Source organism: Thermobia domestica, chromosome 8 (assembly GCF_964235325.1).
Source record: "Thermobia domestica chromosome 8, izTheDome1.hap1.1, whole genome shotgun sequence".
NCBI classification, from domain to species: domain Eukaryota; kingdom Metazoa; phylum Arthropoda; class Insecta; order Zygentoma; family Lepismatidae; genus Thermobia; species Thermobia domestica.
In genome coordinates, this window is record NC_137461.1 from 153,822,803 (window position 1) to 153,846,983 (window position 24,181).

A 24,181-nucleotide genomic window follows, 5' to 3' on the forward strand; every position below is an offset into this window, starting at 1 on the left:
AATCGCGAGTGGTTGGTGGGAGTCGAAAAACTTGGACAATCAGCTAACATCATTTTTCTACTAAGGTGAATGTGCACTGTGCACCCATGTGATGAGCTAATTCATTTTCTCACCTTGTTGTTTTGGGTTTTAAAATGTTCTTGTAAATGTGGGAAAATATTTCTGAATTTTAAAAAAATACACTCATATTTTTCTAAAATGTTGGTGAAACTATGTTTTTGTTCATTTATGTTATTTCATCTTCTCGTTTTCATTTGTATTCACTGTTCTGAATCATGTGTTTTTGACAACAGGAATGGAGTTTGTTACACCTACTATTTCTATTTGCCAAGTTGGTTCACGCCTATCCTACAGTAAGATGTACCAACTGGATTGCTAGGAAAGTAGCGTTAGTTCGTTCTGTGAAATTCCGTTAGTATTGTGGCGACCACATAGAATTTTCTATTTTGAAGTTTATAAGCTATTTACTTATATGCACAAAATATCTAACTTCAGGTCCGGACTCAATTTCTCATTGACTCAGTGACGACCCCAACTTCAATTTCTTAGGAGCAGGCAAGTTGGGGTGGAGAGAAAATCTTGGGGGCAGCTAATTTTTATACTGAAAATAATTGTTTTATATTACTTGAACTACTTTACAACAGATATCTGGGAGCAGTCGGAGTCAGATGATGCCACCGGGATGCACCTGCACCCTATCCCGTTAGTAGTTACTGATTTGACTTGAGTAATACGGAAGAGCAATTTGCCGTAGAGAATGTGGAAATGACCAGTATCATGATTCCTGTAGTCCGATATCATATAATTAACAAAAATATGCTGATAGAACTAACTAAGAATGTAACCATCCGAATGCTATTACAAAGCTTGTCTCCTATTGTTATTAACAAAGCTCTCACTGTCACAACTGGACAACTTAAGTGCATAAGGAAATTTTAAAATTGTACCCGGTTCATGTAAACTCCTAATTAAAAAAGAAGAAGAAGCTACTGAAATTGGAAAACATAGGGCATTTTCGTTTCACAGTATAACCGCATCACCTACTGAATGTTAATTGTGAAGTTATTTCACATTTGAATCTCCGGAAGGGCGTCGAGTGAGATTAAATAAGAATTAGCTTATCAAGATGCAGTAGAATCAGCTGTAATTAGGTTAAAATATCAGATGAACAGCTTCCAATTCACTCTGTTGTTACTTTCAGCCTACCTACTCACTCAGAATTTCTAAAGATTCGAAACTTTAGTCTGGAAGTTTGATCCTACATCCCTAGTTTACTTCGTTCCTTTATGTGTCAACATTCCGATCACACTAGCATATCATGTAATGCAACTGCTGCTATTTGTTCGAATGGTGACCTGAGAAGTGAGAAGTAATGGTGTGAATAATTGAAGAACGACTATTCCTACAAAGGTAACCACTGAGGTTGATCTAGGGACTGTCTGACCTTTCATTGGGAGAAGCTTAACCAAGGGCCTCTCATGCGGGTGGTAGAATACATCCCGCAAGCTCTATAAAAGATGCTCTAATGATTGTGAATGTCTTTATCAGCAGAATATAAAAAATATAAACCATTTGGTGTACTGGTATGGTTCCAGCGTTATCATATTACACTTTTCGAGTGTCCGAGACAAAGCTTTAAATATAATTAAAGTCTGTTTTATAACGAATAAGACGATATATATTTTTTTCTTGTAATAATACGGTAATATGCCTACTCACTAGCAAAAGCAAGTATTACCTACGTCCTTTCTTTTATCAAAAATATTGAAAGTAACACAACTTAAGTACCTATTGCTGTGGTTTATAGGGCTAGGTTTTGAGAAAATAATTATGTATGTGAATGTTCATTCACGTAAATATACAAGTTTTGTATGAGAATCTTGAAAAAGTAGATCAACGCCCTGCGAATCTCTAAACTGGACGCACATTGGAAAAGAATCTCTAAATCTCTAAACTGGACGATCTAACCACATAATGCAAAGTACTGTTCTTAGAAGAAAATATATATGAATAGAAAATATACATGTGGAGTTCTAATTATCTAATTTTTGGTATTATAACGTTAAAATCTATACATCCAATAAAAGATGATTTTAAAAGAAAAATAGTTCTATAAAGGAGAATGTAATTATACAATGTGTAAAGTGAAATATCTATATTGTAGTTGATACTGCAATATGCTTTATGCCAAAAAAAAGAGTCATGTCAAGTTATTGCCAGCAGCAGTTTCCTGAAAGATGCTACACAAATAACGAGAGAATTATTTCCACATTGGCAACATAGCCAATGTCAAGGGACTTCGAACTTGGTTAAAGCAACTTTTTTCTCTCCTGAAAACTTGACATACGACATATTCCAGGATCAACGATCATACGCTTACACTTCTATCGTAAAACTTACCCTTTGCATAAGTTTCTTCGTGAAGACAGGTGTAAACATATTTAACACAGTCATTACATAAGGATTGGTGTTAATTGCTAAACAATTTTTCAATTGATCTGGATATCCTTTCTGGAAAATAATAATAATAATAATATAAAAATGGTAAGCTTTAAAGATTAGTACGTTATATAGCCTACAATCGTCTCTAATATTAAAATTAAAAACCTAGACGTTTTCATGAAATTTCAGTTATTTGTTATCATCTAAGCATAACTTACCTGAAAATTGATGTTCTACATTATTGTCGCGATAAATGATGCAGACACTTTCTATTTAAATTTAATTGAAACAAAAACTAGTTTCTTATGAATAATGGTTATTAAAACCTGTTCTTTCCACGTAAAACATCAGTACCTTGTAGCGCTGTCATTGGAAAAATAAGCATACCTACGTTAGTTTCGCAAAATTATGAGACAGAATTTTTTCCTTTTAAGTGAGCTAAATCAGTGATAAGTGAACTTTTCTAGAAGGCCAAAGATAAAGGAAATAGTTTAAGTCGGTCAATGTAATTTATTACAAACAAAAATAGCACACTTTGCAAAATTCTTGTAGTACTACACACACGGTTGGATGGACAGACGGATATAGTCATTCTATAAAACTTCTTATACTTACGCATGGCTTAGTTTGGAAGTGTTATAAAGCTGATATTTCTAATCAATCGGACATTTATATCAACTGAGTTCTTCAGCCTTTTTCAATAGTTTGTTGCCTTAAAGAATAACTGTCAATCGATTACAGCAAGCAACTGATAGTTTTCAATTTACATAGTTTTCAATTTACTTGTAAAGTGGTTAATGCTGTTATAAGATAAGGAAATGTAATTAACAACTTACATTTCTTGTTTCGTATTTAATCATATATTTTCATTACAAAGTTTACTAGTATGAAGGCTATGAGAAACAAAATAAGCGAAAAATAAGTAGGAAGTATATTCTGAAGAAAGGAAGAGAAGAAAGAAGTGGAGGTTGAAGGAATCTGAAATATGTAAAATAGGAAATTATACAAATCAAAACATAAAGAAAAAGAAAGATTAGGAATCTGAAAAAAATGAAAAAGTCAAATTGATTGATTGAGTTTATTAGGCTTATCGAGTTTATTAGACTTAGTATATCGATGGTGAGGCTTGTTGTCCCGACAAAGGTCAACCCATGTTACTCATAAAATATCTTAAAGAATAGCAACATTGATCGAAAATATGACTTCTAAAAACAGATAGAAAGGAGGAAAATTTAAGTCTAAATAGAAAAGAACTTAAGTCTAATATAGAATAAATCAAAATAAACAATTATTAAAGACAGAAAGACAAAAAATGTTCAATTGAATTTTATGTCATAGCAGTGCACGTCCTCCCTAAGCCATTTGTTTTAAAGTTGAAAAAGAAAAAGGTTGATGGTAACATATTAATGAACGATGTCTCTCATATCTTGTTGAAGATTTGTGATTTTAGAGGCTTTCTAGCATCAAAGGACATATAAAAATAGTTCCCTCCCCATTTAAAAATTTCAATTTTATTTAAGATGGTTGTTACAGTACTCATACATCGTCCTAGTTAGAGCCCTACGGCTAATAGACATCCCAATCCCTGGAGTCATTTTCAATTTAGAAGGATGTTCCCAAACTTTTGGATCACCTTGTAAAGCTGAATTTGGCTATGTTATGCTATACCTTGCAATATTCAATACTGGCAAGGTATGCTATTCATAACTTTCTTCTAACACTTGTCAAAACTTTTATAATCATGAAACATATAATTTCAAATTGCGAGAAGATTTTAAGATGTTTTGTAAGAATGGAAGCACAAAATCAATATAAGATACATTTGAATAACTCAACAGGTTTAATATTATACAAGGCATACATGCGCGAGAATAGGATTATAAGGTTTGCCTACTAAACATAATGCAGAACTTTTACGAAAATAACTAGCAAGACCAAATATGAGTGACTTTTTCAGCAATCTCTATATATACCTGATTTTGAGAAAGGCCAATATGTACGCACATTAATCAAATCACTATTTGTTTCCCCTTTTATGGGACCACTAGATTATCCAAGACAATACTCACTTGTAGTTTGAATTGCATGGCATCACTGTAAACTGTCTATAGCGGCGGAGCTAACTCAATGTCACCAAAAGGCTGCAGGGTTTTGGTGGATTTCTTCTCCACAAGTAGGGTCTAGTCGTTTTTAATGATTAAAAGACACGAAAGATTCTGTTTACTGTGTTGAAGATAATGTAATTTTTTGAGCACCAAAGCTCTCAGGCGATTGCTCATACCAAGTCCATGTTGAAGATACAAAGTAATCCTTCAACGTAATAGTAAGTTTGAGATTGTGAAACTTACTACGATTAGTTATGGTCGACCACGTTGATTGATTGATCTCCAGACCGACTGATCTCGCTTCCACTTCTAGATCTTCATTCATCTATTCGAATGGCGTCCTTTCTCAGGCGATAATAGATTTTAACGCCATCCTCTTCCATAAGATAGAACTGAAGTTTTATAGTCCATTCGAAGCCTACCCAGAATTGATATTCGTAGCTTGCTAATACCTTTAGTTAGCATTTACTGCCTAAGAAGTTTATCAAATATATTGAGAGAATGCTTACTCGATCACTCATTTCCTTGTATAGAAATCTGGGTTAAGAACAGACTGGAAATCCTTTACAAAACCACAGTAACTCGGCATATTTTTAAACAATCTGTTGCCATACTTTTATTGTTACAACAAAGTATGCAAGAAAAGAAAGAATGATTAACATACTATACATACCCTTAATATATTCAACTAAGATTTTGATCATTTATGGTGTGGTGGATTTATCCTAGATAAAGTTATTATTTTATACCGTATATCTAATAATACATTTACATTGTAACTGTTATACTCATGTCAATATGATTTTCATATTCTCCTCTGGTGCTGAATACACTAGTACGATCTTTAGTTATTGCTTATGCAGTTTGGATTCCTCGTTAACCTGCAAGACAACGTCCTTAGCTTTGACACCGAAAAGGAATGTTAAATTTCAAGATAACCAACCACCATTGGTTAGCAATGGCATGTGACTTCCATTTTCTACTATAAAAATTATGTTATTATTTAAATCTCAATAGAGGGCTTACTTACCAACAATGTAATCATAAATTTTCTCAGAGATGATGCTAAATATACAGGTGTGTGCTCAAATCCAAAGTTACCCAAGTTAACTATTATAATTATTCCTGTTCGTAAATTATCTATTTTGTGTGAAAGATCTAAAGCCATTGTTATTAACCAAAACAATCTTTCTACATCAACGTCTGAAGCATGTACGGGATGATTGAAGTATCCAACTCGATAACCTTCTGGGGTCAGCTTCGGAAGAAGACAGATGTCACTGAACATAAAATAATAATAATAATAATAAATAATCAAAAGTTATAATTACTCACCCTGGAATTTTTCCTCCATATTGTTTTCAGAATATTTTCTGATCTTTAACTTTTGCTTTCATACATTTAAGTCATTCAATATTAAACAACAATTATTAAATACTTAATTGTGTTTGAAACTTTAGCGAAAAATAACAATACATTTTTTGGATAAATTTGCTCAAAGAGTTAATCGTTACAAGGGACTCTATCTAAACCAACGTAATAGAAATTAACGTATTCAGTTTCTAATATTTTAAGACTATTTAATAAATACCTCTGGTGCGTGGGGTCCCTGGTTTGATTTGCGGCGTAGTAAATTTGTGGTAGACAACATCATGTCCGTGAGTTTTCTCGGGATACTCCCGTTAATTCCCACTTTCTCATTCCACCAATTTTTCCATCATCATTCACTTTGTTTCATCATAGATTTCTTACTCTAAAGGACAGAGAATGTGAAAATCCTGCAAGATATTTAATTTATTTTAACACAGTAAGTAAGATTTCGGGGAGGAGGGCGAGGCTTAAGCCCGGAAGCCCTGGGTGCAATGCTTTTGCGCACACTTTCTTCCAGCTTATCATTCCATGCAGATAAGAAGCAAAACAAATAATCATTTTAATGCTTTTGCGCACAAAATGGCATGCAACGCTGCCAATTCATTCTTTGATCTTAATATACAATATATTTTGTAGTTTTTTTGCAAAACAAGACAGGAATCATTTGATTAAATAAAATAATCTAATTTATTAAATTACCTAAGTAACTCCAACTACCTTACTTTCTTGGCTTCTTCAAACACACTAACTCACTTATCTAACAGAATACATAGCGAGACAGCAAGTGGTTCCTGATTGGTTACCGCCAACATTAGATTATGTCTTCTAAATATGAATTTGTGGCTACTACTCTAGGCAAGACTACTCTAGGAAATTTAAGTTGTGAACTATCCATAAAAAAAAGTCAACAATGTTGAACTCAATTTAATTTCTATGCTTTTTACGTTTTTGGCTAAAGACATTTTTTGGACTCCCGTATTTATCACCAGAGCAAGTACCAGATGCCTTTGTTGATCTGATTTCGGTGGCACCTGAAACCAAAGGATTTAGATTTTCAGATTATGTGCTGAACAACTACATCGAAGATAATTGCAGGTAATATTCTGGTTTGATAAATGTAAAAGATATAATGAATTTTGGGTGCAATAACTACCCTGTGGCTTACACCCGTCCCGATCTGAAAAAAAAACACTTAACTTAGTTTTATCTATTAAAGAATGATAAATATCAAAATTAAAGAGGCAGAGGGTCTCCAGCCAAAGTAATTAAAAACTGTTTAGTATATAGGCTAGAAGCATTCTCGTTTGAGAAATTAAAGGCATGAATATAGAAATAGCGCACAGAAATAGTAAAGTATTATATGAAATGAGATCCGAAAATTAGTTTCTACTTTATAGCAGTTCTGGAAATCAAAATATCATTTCAAAATAAAAAATTAAACGGTGAAAGGATATGGTATTCATGATTACCTTTTCTTTTCAGGTACCCTCCAGTGATGTGGGCTTGTGAACCATCTCCAGCACAAATGGACCAGAATCTTTCCACTATCACTACAACAGCCAGTTCTATTCTACTGCACCTGATGTCCATACGGTAGTATCAGTGTTACTTGAAATACAGCATGAAACACGTTTGAAGATCGCTTCGGTACGGAAAGGTGATTCGAAACCACAAAGGAAAGAAGAAATTCAAAGGAGGGAACAAATCATTAAATTATACAGGTACTTTCAAAACTCCACACACAGCGAAGTTTCGAGAATGAAATATCTTAAAGTTGTAGGACACAAATTTCAAGGACTAAAGTTGTAAAAAAATGTACCATACAGCAGAATTGAATATAATAAACATTGAACACCAGAATTGAATATTTCTTTCATATCTTTCATATTTACCCTTGTTCTCTAAAGTATTGAAACTGTGCGCAACTGCATGATTTGCTTAAGCATGGTTATATTAAGATTTGGCAACGTCGCATTTAAAAACTGTGCGCAAAACCACTATTTTATACTTTTCGATCAGCTGTCAATCAACTACAGATTATCGTAGATCTTTGGGAGAAAACTGTGCGCAAACGAGGTGCACCCGGAAGCCCTACCTTAAATACGCCACTGATCTCAAGAATAGGTTTTATCTCTCTATTATCTCTCTATTCAAGCTGGAAGTTGTTCAAATTAGTCATTTCCGGTTTCAAGGTTTATCACCATAGAACAAAAACGGAAATAACCAGTTTTCTGAAAATGTGTCAGCGTCTCAGGACAATGTACCATAACTATCCTGAATACTCTTCCAAAATCGGAAGTGGTTCAAATTTAATTTTACTTCCGGGTTCAATACTAATTTCCATGAAGCAAAAACGGTAAGAGATATGGAGATACGGTTTTCAGTAATCGATTCATTGTCCCAAGAATAGGTTCTATCTTCTTCGCTAATTCTCTATTCAAACCAAAAGTGGTTAACTTCAATTGCTACTTGTGGTTTCAAGATTTATTACATTAGAACAAAAATGGCAATAGATAGCGGCAAGTGGTTTCCTGCAATTGATTCAGTGTCTGAACAGAGCATATCATTACAACCAGTAACAATTTACCAAAACCGGAAATGGTTGAAATTTACTACTACTGTCTGTTTCAATAATGATAACCACAAAGCAAGAATTAAGAATTAGCAAGATGTAGTTTTTTACAATCGAGTCAGTTTCCCAAGAGTAGGTACTACTTCCTTCGATTCAATCCTGAATTGGTTCTAGTTAACGATTTCTGGAGTCAACCTTTATCATCATAGAACAAAATAGTAAGACACATCGACTAATGCCTTCTGATGTGGATTCCGCGTCCGAGGAACAGGTTTTACCTTTGATACTCTTAATCTATATGTGTAGTACTCAAGTTTGAGTCATGAATTCCAATAGTTTGGAAGTCAACTATACTTTCAGACTGTGATAACTCAGTTATTTTCTAATGCAATCACTTGTTAGAAACACAGAATAACATAGAAGAAAAGCACTCTTATTGCTTCTTAGCTTTCTTCATTACGGAAGAAGTTTAGGAAAAAGCTCAACGGATAGGAAGTAATCTTAGATCAATGTTAATTACTTTCGCAAACTTGGATCCTATATGAATAGGCCATATTGGACTTCTCTATTATATTTCTCTGTACAAAAGCACGTACAAGGGTCATGACGAAAGCTTTTAGGTACTATTTGAAAAATTACTTTATTTACTAAAACCTTTAAAAATTACTCAAAATAGTCTTCACAAGTATCAATACACTTTTGCATTTTTAAAAGCCACAAATCAAGATTTAAAAAAAACTGCAGTCAGATAACTGAGTTGGCAACGCTCAGGCGTGTTAAGCAAACTCTGTACAACGTAAGGAATAATAGAACAGCAGCTTGCAGTTAACTGTGCACACAGTAATAGTATAAAATGCTTGGCCCTCTGATTTCTAAAGAGAGTAAATTCTCATCGCTTGGTGACAAAAATGTTGGATGTGTCGTGAACGACAGTGGTCAACAACAATTACAACAAAATCACTATTCACGAAGAGTAACACTGTTTGGAAGAAGACCTTTAATGAAACGTTTAGCCGAGCATTAAGGTCGATTGTCACTCAAAACCATCAAGAGACTGCAGTGCAAGTGAGGGAGGAACTCAACCAGCACCTCCAACAAATTGTGTTGACAATCACAGTTCGCCACGAGTTACATGACAGAATATACGGAATCGAATTGAATGGGCGAAGCTGCCAATAAGGGGTCATAACGCTTTAGCCAATAGTGCAACGAAAATGCAATATGGACAACTAATTACTAGAAACGTGTGATATAGTCGGATGAGTCATCGTCCGTCTTATTCCAAAGCGTGCATAGGTCATGTTTGTGGGTGACGAACACAAAAGAGAAGGTATAATTCATAGTGTCCTTTCCCATCTGTGAAATATGGCAGCGATGCTCTGATACTATGAGCCACAATATCCGGTTTTCAGTGGGTTCTGTTCTGACATTTACCGATTCTATCACTGCCCGTGATTATGTCGCCATCTTAGGGGACCATGTGCATCCTATGGTTCAGATGTTGTATCCGGGCAGTGACGCCATATTTCAGGACGAAAATTCACTCATTCATATAGCTGGAGCTACTGTAACGTGGTTTGAGAAACATCAGAATGAAGCTGAACATATCCAATAAACCTGCTCAAATTCTCAAACATAATAGAACATCTGTGGTCCATTTTGGAGACATGAAGTCAGTGCAGATTCCGCCTCCATCCTCTCTTACAGAACTGAATGATGCAATGCACACGGAATGGTGTAATATTCCACTTGATACCATTCACGACCGCGGTGACTCCATTCCACATGACGTCAGAGCTGTTCGGAGGGCGAAAGGTGGTCCATCTCCGTATTGATCTGGTAAGTTACATTTTTTCATGTTTCCAGTAAATAAAAAGTACTGTGTGTATATATGCTAAATGTTTTCTAATGTGACGTAATGTTGTAATTGGTGTGAATCTGGTTACATATGCTATGTCTTCTTCTGTAGTGCAATTTAACTTATTCGAAATGGAGCCCCAATGATTAACCTAATTTGCGATCCTCTACACTAGAAGTTCACAGACTGTTCTAGAACAAAATTGCCTACTTATTATCTTCCTACGTTAAGACATATTTCATTATCACTTTTATTAATTGCATTCATTATCTTATATAATATCATCCCAATTACCCCGGGGTTTGCCAGACCCCAGTGAATAGCTTGTGTACCAAAGAAGTAAGTGAATTTTTGTAGGGTTTTAGAAAATCATGTATTTGTTATACGTTTTCCTCAATTTGTGTAACATTCCGTTAAATTTTGTTTCACATCTACAACTACATGCATAGGATGATATATATATTTAAAAAAATGTAATCTGTTGCACTACTTTTATCTAGTTTATAGCATTGTGAAGTGATTTCTGGCATGGATAGCGTAATATATATTTTTGTTTTATATGGAGTAAATAGAGAAAAAAATCGCTAAATTGTGAACATTGGTCAGGTCTCTCTTTTATTTACAATGACACTTGATGACCTTTTAATTACATATACAGAGCCTATAATAATAATTAAAAAGATTTGCAACTTGATTTTTTTGGGCAATAGAACAAGATTGATTTGATTGCTTTGTTAAATAAATAAAGATATAATGAAGTGACTCACAACGTCACTTGACCATCAATATTCTACATCACGAGAAAATGAAGGTCATATACGAGAAAGAACAGAAAGAAAAGTGTATCTGCACAAGCCATATTACATTTGTGTTATATGCACAAGCCATATTTGAAGCGTTTTAATTAAATCTTCAAACTAGGGATGGCCAGATCTTGGATCCGGATCCGAAAATCCGGATCTCGGATCCGGATCCGAAAATTCGGATCTTGGATCCGGATCCGAAACCCGGATCTTGGAACCGGATCCGAAAAAAACGGATCTTGGATCCGGATCCGAAACCCGGTTCTTGGATCCGGATCCGAAAAACGGATATTGGATCCGGATCCGAAAAAACGGATCTTGGATCCGGATCCGAAATTTCGGATCTTGGATCCAGACCTGAAAAACCGGATCTTGGATCCGGATTCGAAACTCCGTGTTAGAAAATTCGAGTGTTCCGAATCAGCAAAATTTTCGAAATTATTGACAAAGTGATTTTCATTCCTATGCTTAAAATAAGATTTTAAGACACTTTTTGGTATCTGATCGTGTGACAGTCTTGCGTTCTCTTCATTCTGTTAATATTTGGTTTTCGTGCCTTAATATGTGACAATTACTCCCAATTTGATTAAGTAAAACTGTCGACTTAGGTGAGAGCTATCTCATTGTCAGATTCGATTCTAGTGGAAATACTTGACCGAAAAGGTAGTAAATCTTTTTTAAAGCGGTCGTCCTGATGGAAATTTGTCCTTTGTTTTCTGTAACACTAGTCAAATGCTGGGATGAAACCTTAGTCTCAAGCCCAAGCTTCTTCATTAGACTCGGGTTGCTTACTTTTCTAATTCTTTCTGAGTTATTGTGGTCACTGAATGAGGCCATTTCCTAGTCGTGATGGGCTAGGCCATTGCTAATAGAACAGCCTATAAAATATAGATCAAATCGAATTAAGGAGCAACTTCCTTTTCTTGCTCTTGATGAGCTTTTTTTCTTTCTTTAAAAATACGTTTCTCTGTGACCGTACCACTCCAGTTAGAATTAAGAATTGTAGTAGAGATGAAGTTCTAAATGGCAATTAATGTATCAAAATCAATGTATTAATGTACTGTATGTGTATACAAAATAACATATGGAGCCTCGAGCAGTAACACGTATCTTTGTAATTAGTAATCCACTACTATTAACTCTGCATAGGTTGTATAAGGAGCTATATCATTCATGTAAACACATAGGCGGATGCAGGGGGAGGGCGAAAAGTCGTTCGCCCCTACCCAGCTCCACCATTAACAGTGTACTTTAGTAGTAATTTGTGGCAATTTCAGATATTCTAAGTAATTTTTCACTGCTAGGATCCCCAACCGCCCCCTAAGAATCCATCCGCCCCCCCAGGAGTCCGTTCAGTGGCTCAGTGGTAGAACGTTCACCTCCGGTGCTTGGGGTCCCTGGTTCGATCCCAGCTCGCGCCGTGTGGACTTTGTAGTGGACAAACACCGTGCTCGTGGGTTTTCTCGGGGTTTCCCCGTTTCCTCCCACTTTCTTCATTTCATTTATTTCTCATAATCACCGTCTCCTTTAGCCTAACCGGCATAAGCGTGGGACGTAAAACTCAAGGATTTTATTTTATAACGAATTTTTGTTCAAATAACAAGTTTCATTTCTCTAACATTCCAGGATTCCAAGATATAAAAGTCTTTTCTCCCCGTCCCTTTTCTTCCCCTCTAAGACATACATCAAAAAACGCTTAAGTACATACCTAATTATTTCAAATGTAAAGTCCAAATACCAAATTCTATGCTCCTAACCTTCAGAGGTTCCCAGATATCGACATGTTATTATAATAATTACAATCAACACCCTCTTTCCTTTCCATCTCTTTTCTTTTCCTTTTTATTAAAACGTCAAAAAACACTGAAACACATGTCAAATTATTTTCAATGAGAAATGCAAATAACAAATTTCAAGTCTCTAACCTTAAAGGATTAAACATATTAATACAATAATTGTAATCCCCACTTAATTTTCTTCTCGCCCTTTTTTTTTCCTTCTGGGCCACATATCAAAAAAACGTTGAAGTACGTATCTAATTATTTTAAGTGAGAAGTCCAAATACCAAATTCCATGTTTCTAACCCTTTAAGTTTCCGAGATATAGGCATATTATTATACTAATTGCAATAATTGCAATTACCACCCGTTCTTTTACTTTCTACATCTTCCCTGCCCCTTCTAATGTAAATATCAAAAAGCACTTAAACAAGTATCAAATTATTTTCAATGAGAAACCCAAATACCAAATTTGAAGTATCTAACGTCAAGAATCATCAATATTTTCCACCCCATTTCCTCCCTTCCTCGTCGAATTTCCCAAAGTCCTTCCTTAGTGGTATCCTACGTCACAAAGCATATTAACTGTCCAAATTTCAAGTTTGTAGCTTAAGCGATTTCGCCTGTACGGTGATCTGTCACTCACTCACTCAGTCACTCAGGACTTTGCCCTTTTTATATAGAGAGATTTAAGATTTTATGGGAAAGCCATGGATTTTGTCCTAAGGTCGCCAGTGTCTTAGAAATGTAATAGCTTTGCTATAAACTTTAAGCAATCAACTGACTGATCTGCGTCTATATCTATTATGTAAAATGCCGCTTATGATATTTATTTTGCTCGTAGTAAAAAAAATAGAAATGGTGACGAAAATTCAAAGACATCCATGATTTTAGCGTAATGCTGCAGGAGTTCAGATCATTGAATTAATCATAAGAGCCGACTGTATAAGATAGACTACATTAAATTCCAATGTGGCACAAAGAAAATATGCAGCATTACTATGCAGTTTTTCAACGTTATAACTCATTCTGAAAATATTATCATAGGTCTCACAAACAATCGAATTTTAATCCTAACTCGATTAATATATAACAAAAGGCAGATCTATACAACTACTGACTTGAGATGAAAGTGGCATACTTGTAGTACGTTTAAAGATATACTAAAGACTAAATGATGGGGAGTGCGCAACAGTGGTCTAACCCCAAAAAATGTGAAAATGAGATTTTCATGTAATCTTTTGTCATTTAAATAGAATTGTCTTCCCACTGAGTTAGATAAATTTCACCTAGTAAATTTTATACATATGGATATTTTAGTTCTGGGTCTCAATCTAAGGCCTAAAATATTCAAAACAGGAGTCCGAATCTGAACTTCGAAATTTCGGGTGTGGATCCAGGAACCGAATAACTGGATCCGAATCCAATATTCGAAACTTCGGATCCGGATTCAAGATCCAAAACTTCGGATCCGGATCCAAGATCCGAAACCTCGGATCCGGATCCAAAATCCGAAACTTCGGATCCGGATCCAAGATCCGAAATTCCGGATCCGGATTCAAGATCCGAAATTCCGGATCCGGATCTAAGATCCGAAATTTCGGATCCGGATCCAGGAACCGGGTATCCGGATCCGAGATCCGGATCTTATAGGATCCGGATATCCGAGATCCGGATCCGTCTGGCCATCCCTACTTCAAACGCATAGTGGCCTATACCGTTAGGCTAAAAGAGCCAGTTGTAAAATAATAAGAGTACTTAAAGAGGTCTCAGGGAGTTAAACTTGGAAATCCAACTCAGAATAAAATATTATTTCTTCTACCAAGTCATTTGGTAAATGGTTTCTCTACTTGATGGGTGAAATGTAATGTAATTAATTATAGAGGAAGGTTACCAAAGAGCACGCACTTAATATTAAGTTTCAAATAGCTCCGAAAGTAATGAAGCAAAAATTATATAAATTGTACAAAATTTTAATTGAAGTTTAGGCTACGTTGTAAGAAATAGAAAAGTTTACTACTAGATGTAGAAATGGGGATATACGTTAAAAAGTTAAAAAACTCAAATGCGTACTCTTAAGGACCAGTGTCCCAAAGAGTGCGTTTTGCGCTCCCTAAGAGGGCGCACTCAACACCTATCATACTTGAAACCTAAACCCCTTCGTAAACTTTAATTTACCCTAAGGTTTGCTTCCAATTGTTCGTATAAAGGCAATTCTAAACTATTTTGTTTTTGCTTCCAACAATTTCTTCATTACACGTCCATGTGGTTTTAAAGAATTTATTATGAACGTACACGAAATTTAAAACATTAAAGAAAATCTTCGTTTAGTTACACCCACAAATTATGACTTTTATGAGTAAAATTAATGATTATTTTTTAAATTCTTAGTTCGTGGTTTCATTACATTATTCCACCAAGTGGAAAAAAATCGTGAACAACACCTTTAGTGTATTTATATTTTAATTCTTACAAGGGACATCACCCAATTGTCCGGCTCCGATTTCAATGAAATTTATATTGCTGATAGAGGGCATGTATTCATTACTTGTGATGACAGAAATTTATGCCATGGTGCATGTTTTCTATTTTTTAATAATTTTTAAATGTTGTGATGTGGTTAATAGAGATTACTGAAGAAGTCTCTTACTACCCTTTGTAAACGGAGTGTTAATGAAAAAACGACCATGTAGATACGTATAGGGCCTAGGGGGAAGTCGTATGGTACGTATGACCTTGACGGCAGCCATCTTGAAATCCGCCATTTTGAATTAAGGTCAAGTTTTTTAAATAGGAATAGGGTAATATGATACATAATTTCGGGCTAGAATTTAATCAGGAAGACAATGGTGAAGTTACTTTTAAGATGCGCTCATTTGGAGAAAAGTTACAGGCATATTAATTGTTTATACTTACTATGTGCATAAGTCCCTTACCTCCGCTTCTAACTCGCGTATTAATGATAATAAGTGGATAAAGGTTTCGGTAATACATATTATGCCTAGAGGAAAGTGATACGATAAGGGTATCATTCACGGCAGCCATCTTGAAATCCGCCATTTTGAATTAAAGTGAAGTTTTGAAAACTGAAAACCATAGCATGTGGCACCAAATTTTAATAGTAAATTTTCCCCAAAACCCAATGGTATGCTTATTTTTGATCTATAGTTAACCAGTATGAATTTATGACTCTTCTAATGTGCACGAAACGTCCATTATTCGATCTTTCAAATTGGCAACACTCTTAATTTTCATCGCATGTTTTAAGATTCCAACTGGTACTTTGCAATTGTTTCCATGACTCATGTTTTCTAAATTTATTACATTTTTTAAAAGTTGCGATTTGTCAGTTCATGAATAGTGTTGAGATAAGCATCCAGCCATCTTTCTGAATTTTCAAGACTTGTCATGTAATTATTAATTTCATAGGCAATGTAATTATTTATTTCCTATACCTGCCCTTCAGAAACTCTTTACTGACATGAGTCATCGTAGAATGAAAAAACTCCAACTTTGCATTCAGATAATACTGGAGACGTAGTTTGCAATGGATAGTAGATGAGACGAGAAATAAGTTGAAAATTCACTTCAAAAAAGGAAACAAAATATGATTCTTGTGTAAACCAATGGTCTTTTGCTTTGTTTTATATTTATTTGTTTATTGTATATTTATTTATTTATTTATTTATTTATTTTCTATGGCAATATTTTAGCTAGTCAGACAAAAAAGTCATTCGTTTTCTAGCGATTGTTGTGGAAGGTTCATATTTGTAAGATTTATAATCAGTATTGATCGGGAACTCGATTAAGTTACACCTCTTTATAAACAAGTTACCTGTTTTCATATTTTGTTCACGGTACAAACAGCGTGTTGGGAAGTCACATTATGACTCTTTGATATTTCTTATAATTGTTGCTGTTTCTTTAGAGTTGTAAAGTTGTATTTATTAAAAAAAAAAAAAAAAAAAAAAAAAACACTGTTTGTCGTTGCGTAACACAAATTTTGAGTTCGTGTTACATTAATTTCTTATAATTTTATTTGTATTTCCTTACATCACATAGGTCCATAGGTTCCTCATGTACTCTGGATTAAAATAAATAATTACACTGCCTAGGAAATTATTACATGGCAAGTCTTGAAAATTCAGAAAGATGGCTGGATGCTTATCTCAACACTATTCATGAACTGACAAATCGCAACTTTTAAAAAATGTAATAAATTTAGAAAACATGAGTCATGGAAACAATTGCAAAGTACCAGTTGGAATCTTAAAACATGCGATGAAAATTAAGAGTGTTGCCAATTTGAAAGATCGAATAATGGATGTTTCGTGCACATTAGAAGAGTCATAAATTCATACTGGTTAACTATAGAACAAAAATAAGCATACCATTGGGTTTTGGGGAAAATTTACTATTAAAATTTGGTGCCACATGCTATGGTTTTCAGTTTTCAAAACTTCACTTTAATTCAAAATGGCGGATTTCAAGATGGCTGCCGTGAATGATACCCTTATCGTATCACTTTCCTCTAGGCATAATATGTATTACCGAAACCTTTATCCACTTATTATCATTAATACGCGAGTTAGAAGCGGAGGTAAGGGACTTATGCACATAGTAAGTATAAACAATTAATATGCCTGTAACTTTTCTCCAAATGAGCGCATCTTAAAAGTAACTTCACCATTGTCTTCCTGATTAAATTCTAGCCCGAAATTATGTATCATATTACCCTATTCCTATTTAAAAAACTTGACCTTAATTCAAAATGGCGGATTTCAAGATGGCTGCCGTCAAGGTCATACGTACCATACGACTTCCCCCTAGGCCCTATACGTATCTACATGGTCGTTTTTTCATTAACACTCCGTTTACAAAGGGTAGTAAGAGACTTCTTCAGTAATCTCTATTAACCACATCACAACATTTAAAAATTATTAAAAAATAGAAAACATACACCATGGCAAAAATTTCTGTCATCACAAGTAATGAATACATGTCCTCTCTCAGCAACAAAAATTTCATTGAAATCGGAGCCGGACAATTGGGTGATGTCCCTTGTTAGTTTGTGGTTTCATTACAATCGTAATCGAAGCCATATTTCACTCAGCATCTTCCTCCAGAACACTTCCAGAATCTTTATTTTGATCATTTCCTCACTACTTAGGACGACATCATCATACCATGAAAGGCAATGGCAAACTACCATGGACCAGAGGCCTACCTTCGGGCAGAACACCACATCATCATTGTAATTTAAGAAATTTTGTGAATTTAAAATACTTCTTATATATGATTTACAGTTGGTGCTTGAATCGAAGACAAACAATTACAAATAATTCTACAATCCATTCAAACATCATATTACACTCCGAGAGTAATTGATGAGAATAACCATAGTCCGTAATATGAATGCCGCTACCCACACACACTATCAAAGAAATTCTCCCAAAGAGTATGTGCGCGTTCTTTGGTAACTCACTAACGCGCACTATTTGGGAAACAGCAGTCAACTCGAGTAAAATTCATCCATGTGGCTGCATATGCAAGACCCCCGAAACAAAGCCATGGTAAACAATTCTATGTGCATTCATGTTTCCTACCATGCAACAAGAGTACTGTAGTTAGCTGCTATATCAGAATAATTTCTTAATTAAGAGTATTAAAATATTACATTAAGAATTCAAAAAAGTTATTTTTAGCTGTATTTTCTGTTTGCAGCGATCCGTTAACTTCCCTTTTCTGCGTATCAACTCTCACACAAAGACGCATCAAACAGCGTAGCAATAACAATTCTGTGTGTTACCACTTCAGCGTAATTGGCACTGCGTGCTCTTAGGGCATGCGTACTCTTTGGTAACCCTCCTCTAGACCGCATTTTCAATATGTTTACGTTGAAATGAGATTGCTTATTAAACTAGGATAGTAAAATTCAGACCTAGATGAACTACATGAACTGCATGTTCTCGAACTACATGAGCACATCTTAACAAGTTATTATGAGGTAATCTAAAAAAAAAAGTGAATTCTTTGCAGACAATAGGCAGTTATATATATATATATATATATATATATATATATATATACAGTGGCGTATTTACGATTTTCTTTCGGGGGGGCTTTGCTAACTTTCGGGGAGGGCTTTGCCTGAAAATGTGAAAATTCTGCAAGATATTTCATATACTTTACTATAGTAAGTAAGATTTCGGGGGGGGGGATTAAGCCCGGAAGCCCCCCCACTAAATACGCCACTGTATATATATATACATATATATATATATATATATATAGATATAGATATATAGATATATATATATATAGATATATATAGATATATATATAGATAGATAGATAGATATATATAGATATATATATAGATATAGATATATTTAAATAGATAAAACTCTCAATGTATATAGGTCGCAGTAGATCAGGCCTAACGTAATTCAACGTCTAATTAAAGCTTCAGACGTAAGCTATTATGCCGTGAAGATGAGTGGACTTCCTGTAAAACGGTGCTATATTTTACAACTTTATTTAGTTAAAGACGCAAATGCTGCGCTTGCCCGTGAAGAAATTTGTGCTGTTTATGGGCAAGAAATGTCGACGAAAGCAACAGCCAAAAGATGGTTCAGTGACTTTCGTACTGGAAATGTGGAATTCCAAGATGCTCTCGCAATAAACAACCAATCACAGCTAAAATGGATGATATTCTGTCAAAAGTTGATCTAGACCGCCTCGTAAACAGCCATGATATCGTCAATGGTCTAAACATCTAAAATCATTTGGAGAAAGCTGGTCGAGTAAAACATTTACTCGAATAAATTTTTGCCGTGGATTTTTACTGAGATGTAACGCACTCAAGCCATTTCTGATGCAATTAATCACGAATACTGAAAAGTGGATAATCTACTACAACAATGAGCGAAAAATATCGTGTTTGAAGCGAGAAGAAGCTCCACGGTGTGTAGCAAAGCCCATACCGACATCCAGGAAGATTATGTATGTTGTACCTTTAGCAGAATTGGAAGGGCAGGTTCAACACGAGCTCCTGTCGCCGGACAGAACGATAAACTCGACTTGTACTGTCGACAATCAGCGCGAGTGTATCTACTAATTCAAAAGAAATGACCGATACTGGTCAATAGGAAGAGTGTCATATACCACGCTGATAATGCAGAATATCTACATACTTAACGAACCGTCAGAAATTAAGAGAACTTGGGCAGGAGGTTTTAATATAACCAGTGTGTAATCTGGACCTGACACCATGAGATCAACATTTATTTCGGTCTCCGCAGAACTCCCTGAATAGTATTAAGTTAGTTTCAAAAGAAGCTTCTGAAAATCATGTGTCTCAAATTTTTGACCAGGTTTTGACAGGATTATGTCGTTTCCTGAAAAATTCCAGAAAGTGTCAATGAAAGTGGTATATATGTGGTTCCATAATTTTAAGATTTAGGATTTAGATTTCTGGGCTTTCGGCATCTAAGGCCATTTAGCCCTTCACGATTTGAGGGATGACGTCCCTCGGCGAGCACACAATCCGGGGAAAGGGAAGGAAGGAAGCGGCCTGGGACCTATAAGTTAGGTACTACCCCGTCATTTGCCTGGTGTGACTGAGGAAAACCCAGGAAAACCTCATTCAGGGTGCTGGCCTGCAAAAGCGTGTTACACTTTTTCGATTGAGTGAGCCCATCGGGAATCGAACCCGGGACCGCTCGTGGTTCCATAATGTTATTTCCAAATGACAAAAGATGGATCCTTAATTTGGACCCCTACAAACTCAATACATTTTAGACAACCTATATTAGAATCACGGTAGTGTCATATAAGATTGTACCTAGGTATATTAGTATATCCATTATTCCGTAAAATAACTCTTGAACGAAAACTAATTTTTGAATTCTGCTTCTAACAATAGCCAGCTAAAGCAATTATCTCGGCTGAGTTCGTTACGAACAACGGTGACTTGAAAGCTTAACATGGCTGTCCATATCCCATTCATTCTTTAAAAGAACGCTTCGTGTAACACTAATATACAACACTCAAAAAATTTAAGAGTTGGCTTCTTCTCTTAACACTGGATTTCATAAACAAGTAAAAATATTTAGTCATAATTAATCCTTATTATATATAAATGCAAGCCCATTCGTTCGTAAATGTACTCACTTTCGTCTGATTTTTTTAAAAAACTATCTACAGGAGAATTTATTGGATGAAAAGATCCAATATATTTCAGGCAAAAATTTTCTTGTAGGCCTTATATCTCGAGAACTACACATAGTGTAGCCAAACCAATCACTTAACTCAGTATGATGTGCTTATTCTGAAGAAAGAAAGAAAGAAAAAAACAAACGAAAGCTCGATTTAGGGTCCGTTCAAAAATGTTGTGGCCTCTGATTCAAAACTAATTATTGACCAAGATCACAATCTTTTGATTCATTATTGAATCATTCCTAAAATTTTTGGCCAAGATTAGAATATTTTGATCAATTTTTTGGATCATTCCTAAAATTCTTGTTTTTACTTTTCTCCTGTCCGTTCTTTTATTGGTGGTCATTTAAGTGTTATAAAGTCTGGAAAAGAAAGCAGCAACTATTGGTTTTATGTCGTACTTTATCTTATAAGTTTATGATGAAGATATTCGCATTCACATTTTGCATTTGTAATATTTTGCATCTCATGGAGTGTGTGTATCAAGAAAACAAAGTATAATACTTGATTGAATATATATTACGTAAGAGCCTAAATTTCAGTAGTAAAGATGCAGATTTATTTATTTTAATAATATGTTGATAGATATCGTATTTCTAGTGATTATTGGTATGTTCCATAAGTTAACAGGATAATACTGTTAATTTCATGTGTAAGAATTGTTCATGAAATTAAAGAATATATATATATATATATATATGATTCCTTATATAAACTTGAGTTAACTTTTCCAAAAAAAAAAAAAATGTTCTCATGTTCTCCTAGTATAATGTTTGATTTTTGGAGCTGTTTTCGACTTTAGATAGTAATTTTCAGTACTTTGGATATTTCAAAAAAATCATATAATACAAGCTAATTATCTCATCCTTGGTATTCTATGATTTTTCTATCAAAAATCTCATTTTTCTAATCTCTTTGTTTTTTAATTTAATGACTGGAGTTCCAAAAACGATGGATAAAACCAATGTAGGTTAATATGCAGATCTAACTTGGGGTAATGCGTTTTACTAAAACACAAAATACGTATTTTCTTTTTACAATTTAATATTTTTATAAGTAAAATAATGTACTATAACTAGGAATTCATTTGAATTAAATTACGAATTTTACCTAATAGGAACCTAGTAGAAACATTATAACATAGGCCTATAATGCATATGTTAAGCTGAACTCATTATACTTTTCAAGAAACTGGTCAATTAAAATCTTTAACTTTTGTGCTATAATCGCTCTCTTCTTTTTTTTTTTTAAAAAAAATACTGTAAATAATGAATTGTTTTTTGAAGTACTTACTGCGTTTCCCAATACTTTGCTACTAATGGATGACATGGGTCTCTGCCAGCAAACATTTCAGGAACTAATGTTCTTACAGTACAATTAGAGTCCAGCTTTTTCTTTGTTTTCTCCAAGCTGTATTTACATTGACGCAAAAACCCTAGTATTATGATTTCATCTATATGCAGAAGAAAAGTATGCTCTTAAGAAACAACAACAAAAACACATTTTATATATTTAAAGATAAAGTTAAATATATACCAAAGTACCCACCACCAACGTTAATTAGACCTACTATTTATTGAATGAAATGACAACTTATTCGTACACTGTGTTCAAATATCGAGAGAAGTGTAGAAGCTGAAGAATTACATTATAGAGAGTGCTTCGAAAAGGACTTTGTAAATTCACACAAATTTATTCAGAGCACTTATAGAAACTTGGTTTGGTATATTTTGTATCAACATAGATCTAAGTTTGACTCATGTGGTGTACAGTTATCAACCACAAGTACTGTGTCAGTTGTAACAAAGATGGCTGTCGTCACTTGTTCCGACCACCCTTGTTTTGTGTTTAGGTTTGAAGAATCGATTCTGTGCAACGGAATTTTTGTACCGAGTATGGCAAATATCCTTCCGTTAAGCGTACCATTTATGAGTGGCATAAGTGTCTTGTTGAATCCGAGTATTCACCACGACATAAGAATGCCTGAATGCTGCTGCTTTGCGGGAAAATCAACTTCAGATGTTATGTTTTTAAAATCACCAATGGAAGTCACAATCACCCTATCTAATTGAAAGATAAAACTTAATTCTATTTTGCTATAAAACCACATAAAAAAACTGTGTAAGTACTCTGAATAAATTTATATGAATTAAGCTTTTGAAGAACCTTGTTTATGACATATAGGGGAACTGAAAGAGTTATAAAATTGCTATTTTGTTTACTATTAACTTCGAAAAAGCTTTCATGTGGAAAAAGTACTATTGATACAATATTACGAGGAACTTAACGGTTTCTAATACACAGATATTCGAAATTAACTTCGCTAAATAAATTATTGCACAAAAACATTCAGAATTAGTTACAGGAATATAGGCTAACGTGGAGCTTGAAGCTATAGCCCGCCAAAAGTTGGTGAAAACCATAGAAGAAATAGTCAATACTCCAGCATAGTGATTATATTGTGCCTAAATTCGATTAATACACCAGTGGGTGTGGAACACGAGCAGGAACAGGATCAGCCTCAAAGCATGGAAGTAAGTTCGTTCATATATAGACTATTCAAAAAACGAAAAATTATAAATCAAGAATTGGAACTAGCACAATTTCCTGATTCACTGTACGTTAATTCAGGCAGAGGAATTTAGCTTCAAAATAATCTCTACATTGTTTTACCCGACCTTCATCTTACATTTGGTTCTCGAGTTACGTTCCTCAGACCAACGTTTGGCAGCTTATAACTCCGAAATCAAGCCTTTGTGCACCCATGTTGGTCTTTAATTTTTTTCATGCTTTAGTGTAAGGATTCGTTTACCACAATTGTTTTCGAATATCCTTTATAATGCACTGGAGTTTACAACTCCTTGGGAAATATATATTTTGTAAAATTGTGAAGGATGGGGTTACAGAATAGTAGTTTTTATCACTATACTCTTCTATAGATGACCATTCCAACACCAAGAAAGACATGTATGTGTTAACCGAAATTTTACATCATAGATTCGTTGCAAAACTATACAGAAATGATTGCAATC

At 34.5% G+C, this 24,181-nt stretch overlaps 1 protein-coding gene across 1 annotated transcript in view; it reads right to left on the reverse strand.

Moving 5' to 3' along the window:
* LOC145691871 (alpha-tocopherol transfer protein-like) overlaps positions 1-24,181 on the reverse strand; it is a 119,947-nt gene that overhangs the window by 24,900 nt on the left and 70,866 nt on the right. The window contains exons 3-5 of the mRNA XM_081767180.1: positions 22,443-22,602; positions 5,578-5,827; positions 2,401-2,511 (exon numbers count right to left, since the gene is read on the reverse strand). Of these exons, the coding sequence (XP_081623306.1) occupies positions 2,401-2,511; positions 5,578-5,827; positions 22,443-22,602 (521 nt within the window). The remainder of the gene's footprint in view (positions 1-2,400; positions 2,512-5,577; positions 5,828-22,442; positions 22,603-24,181) is intronic.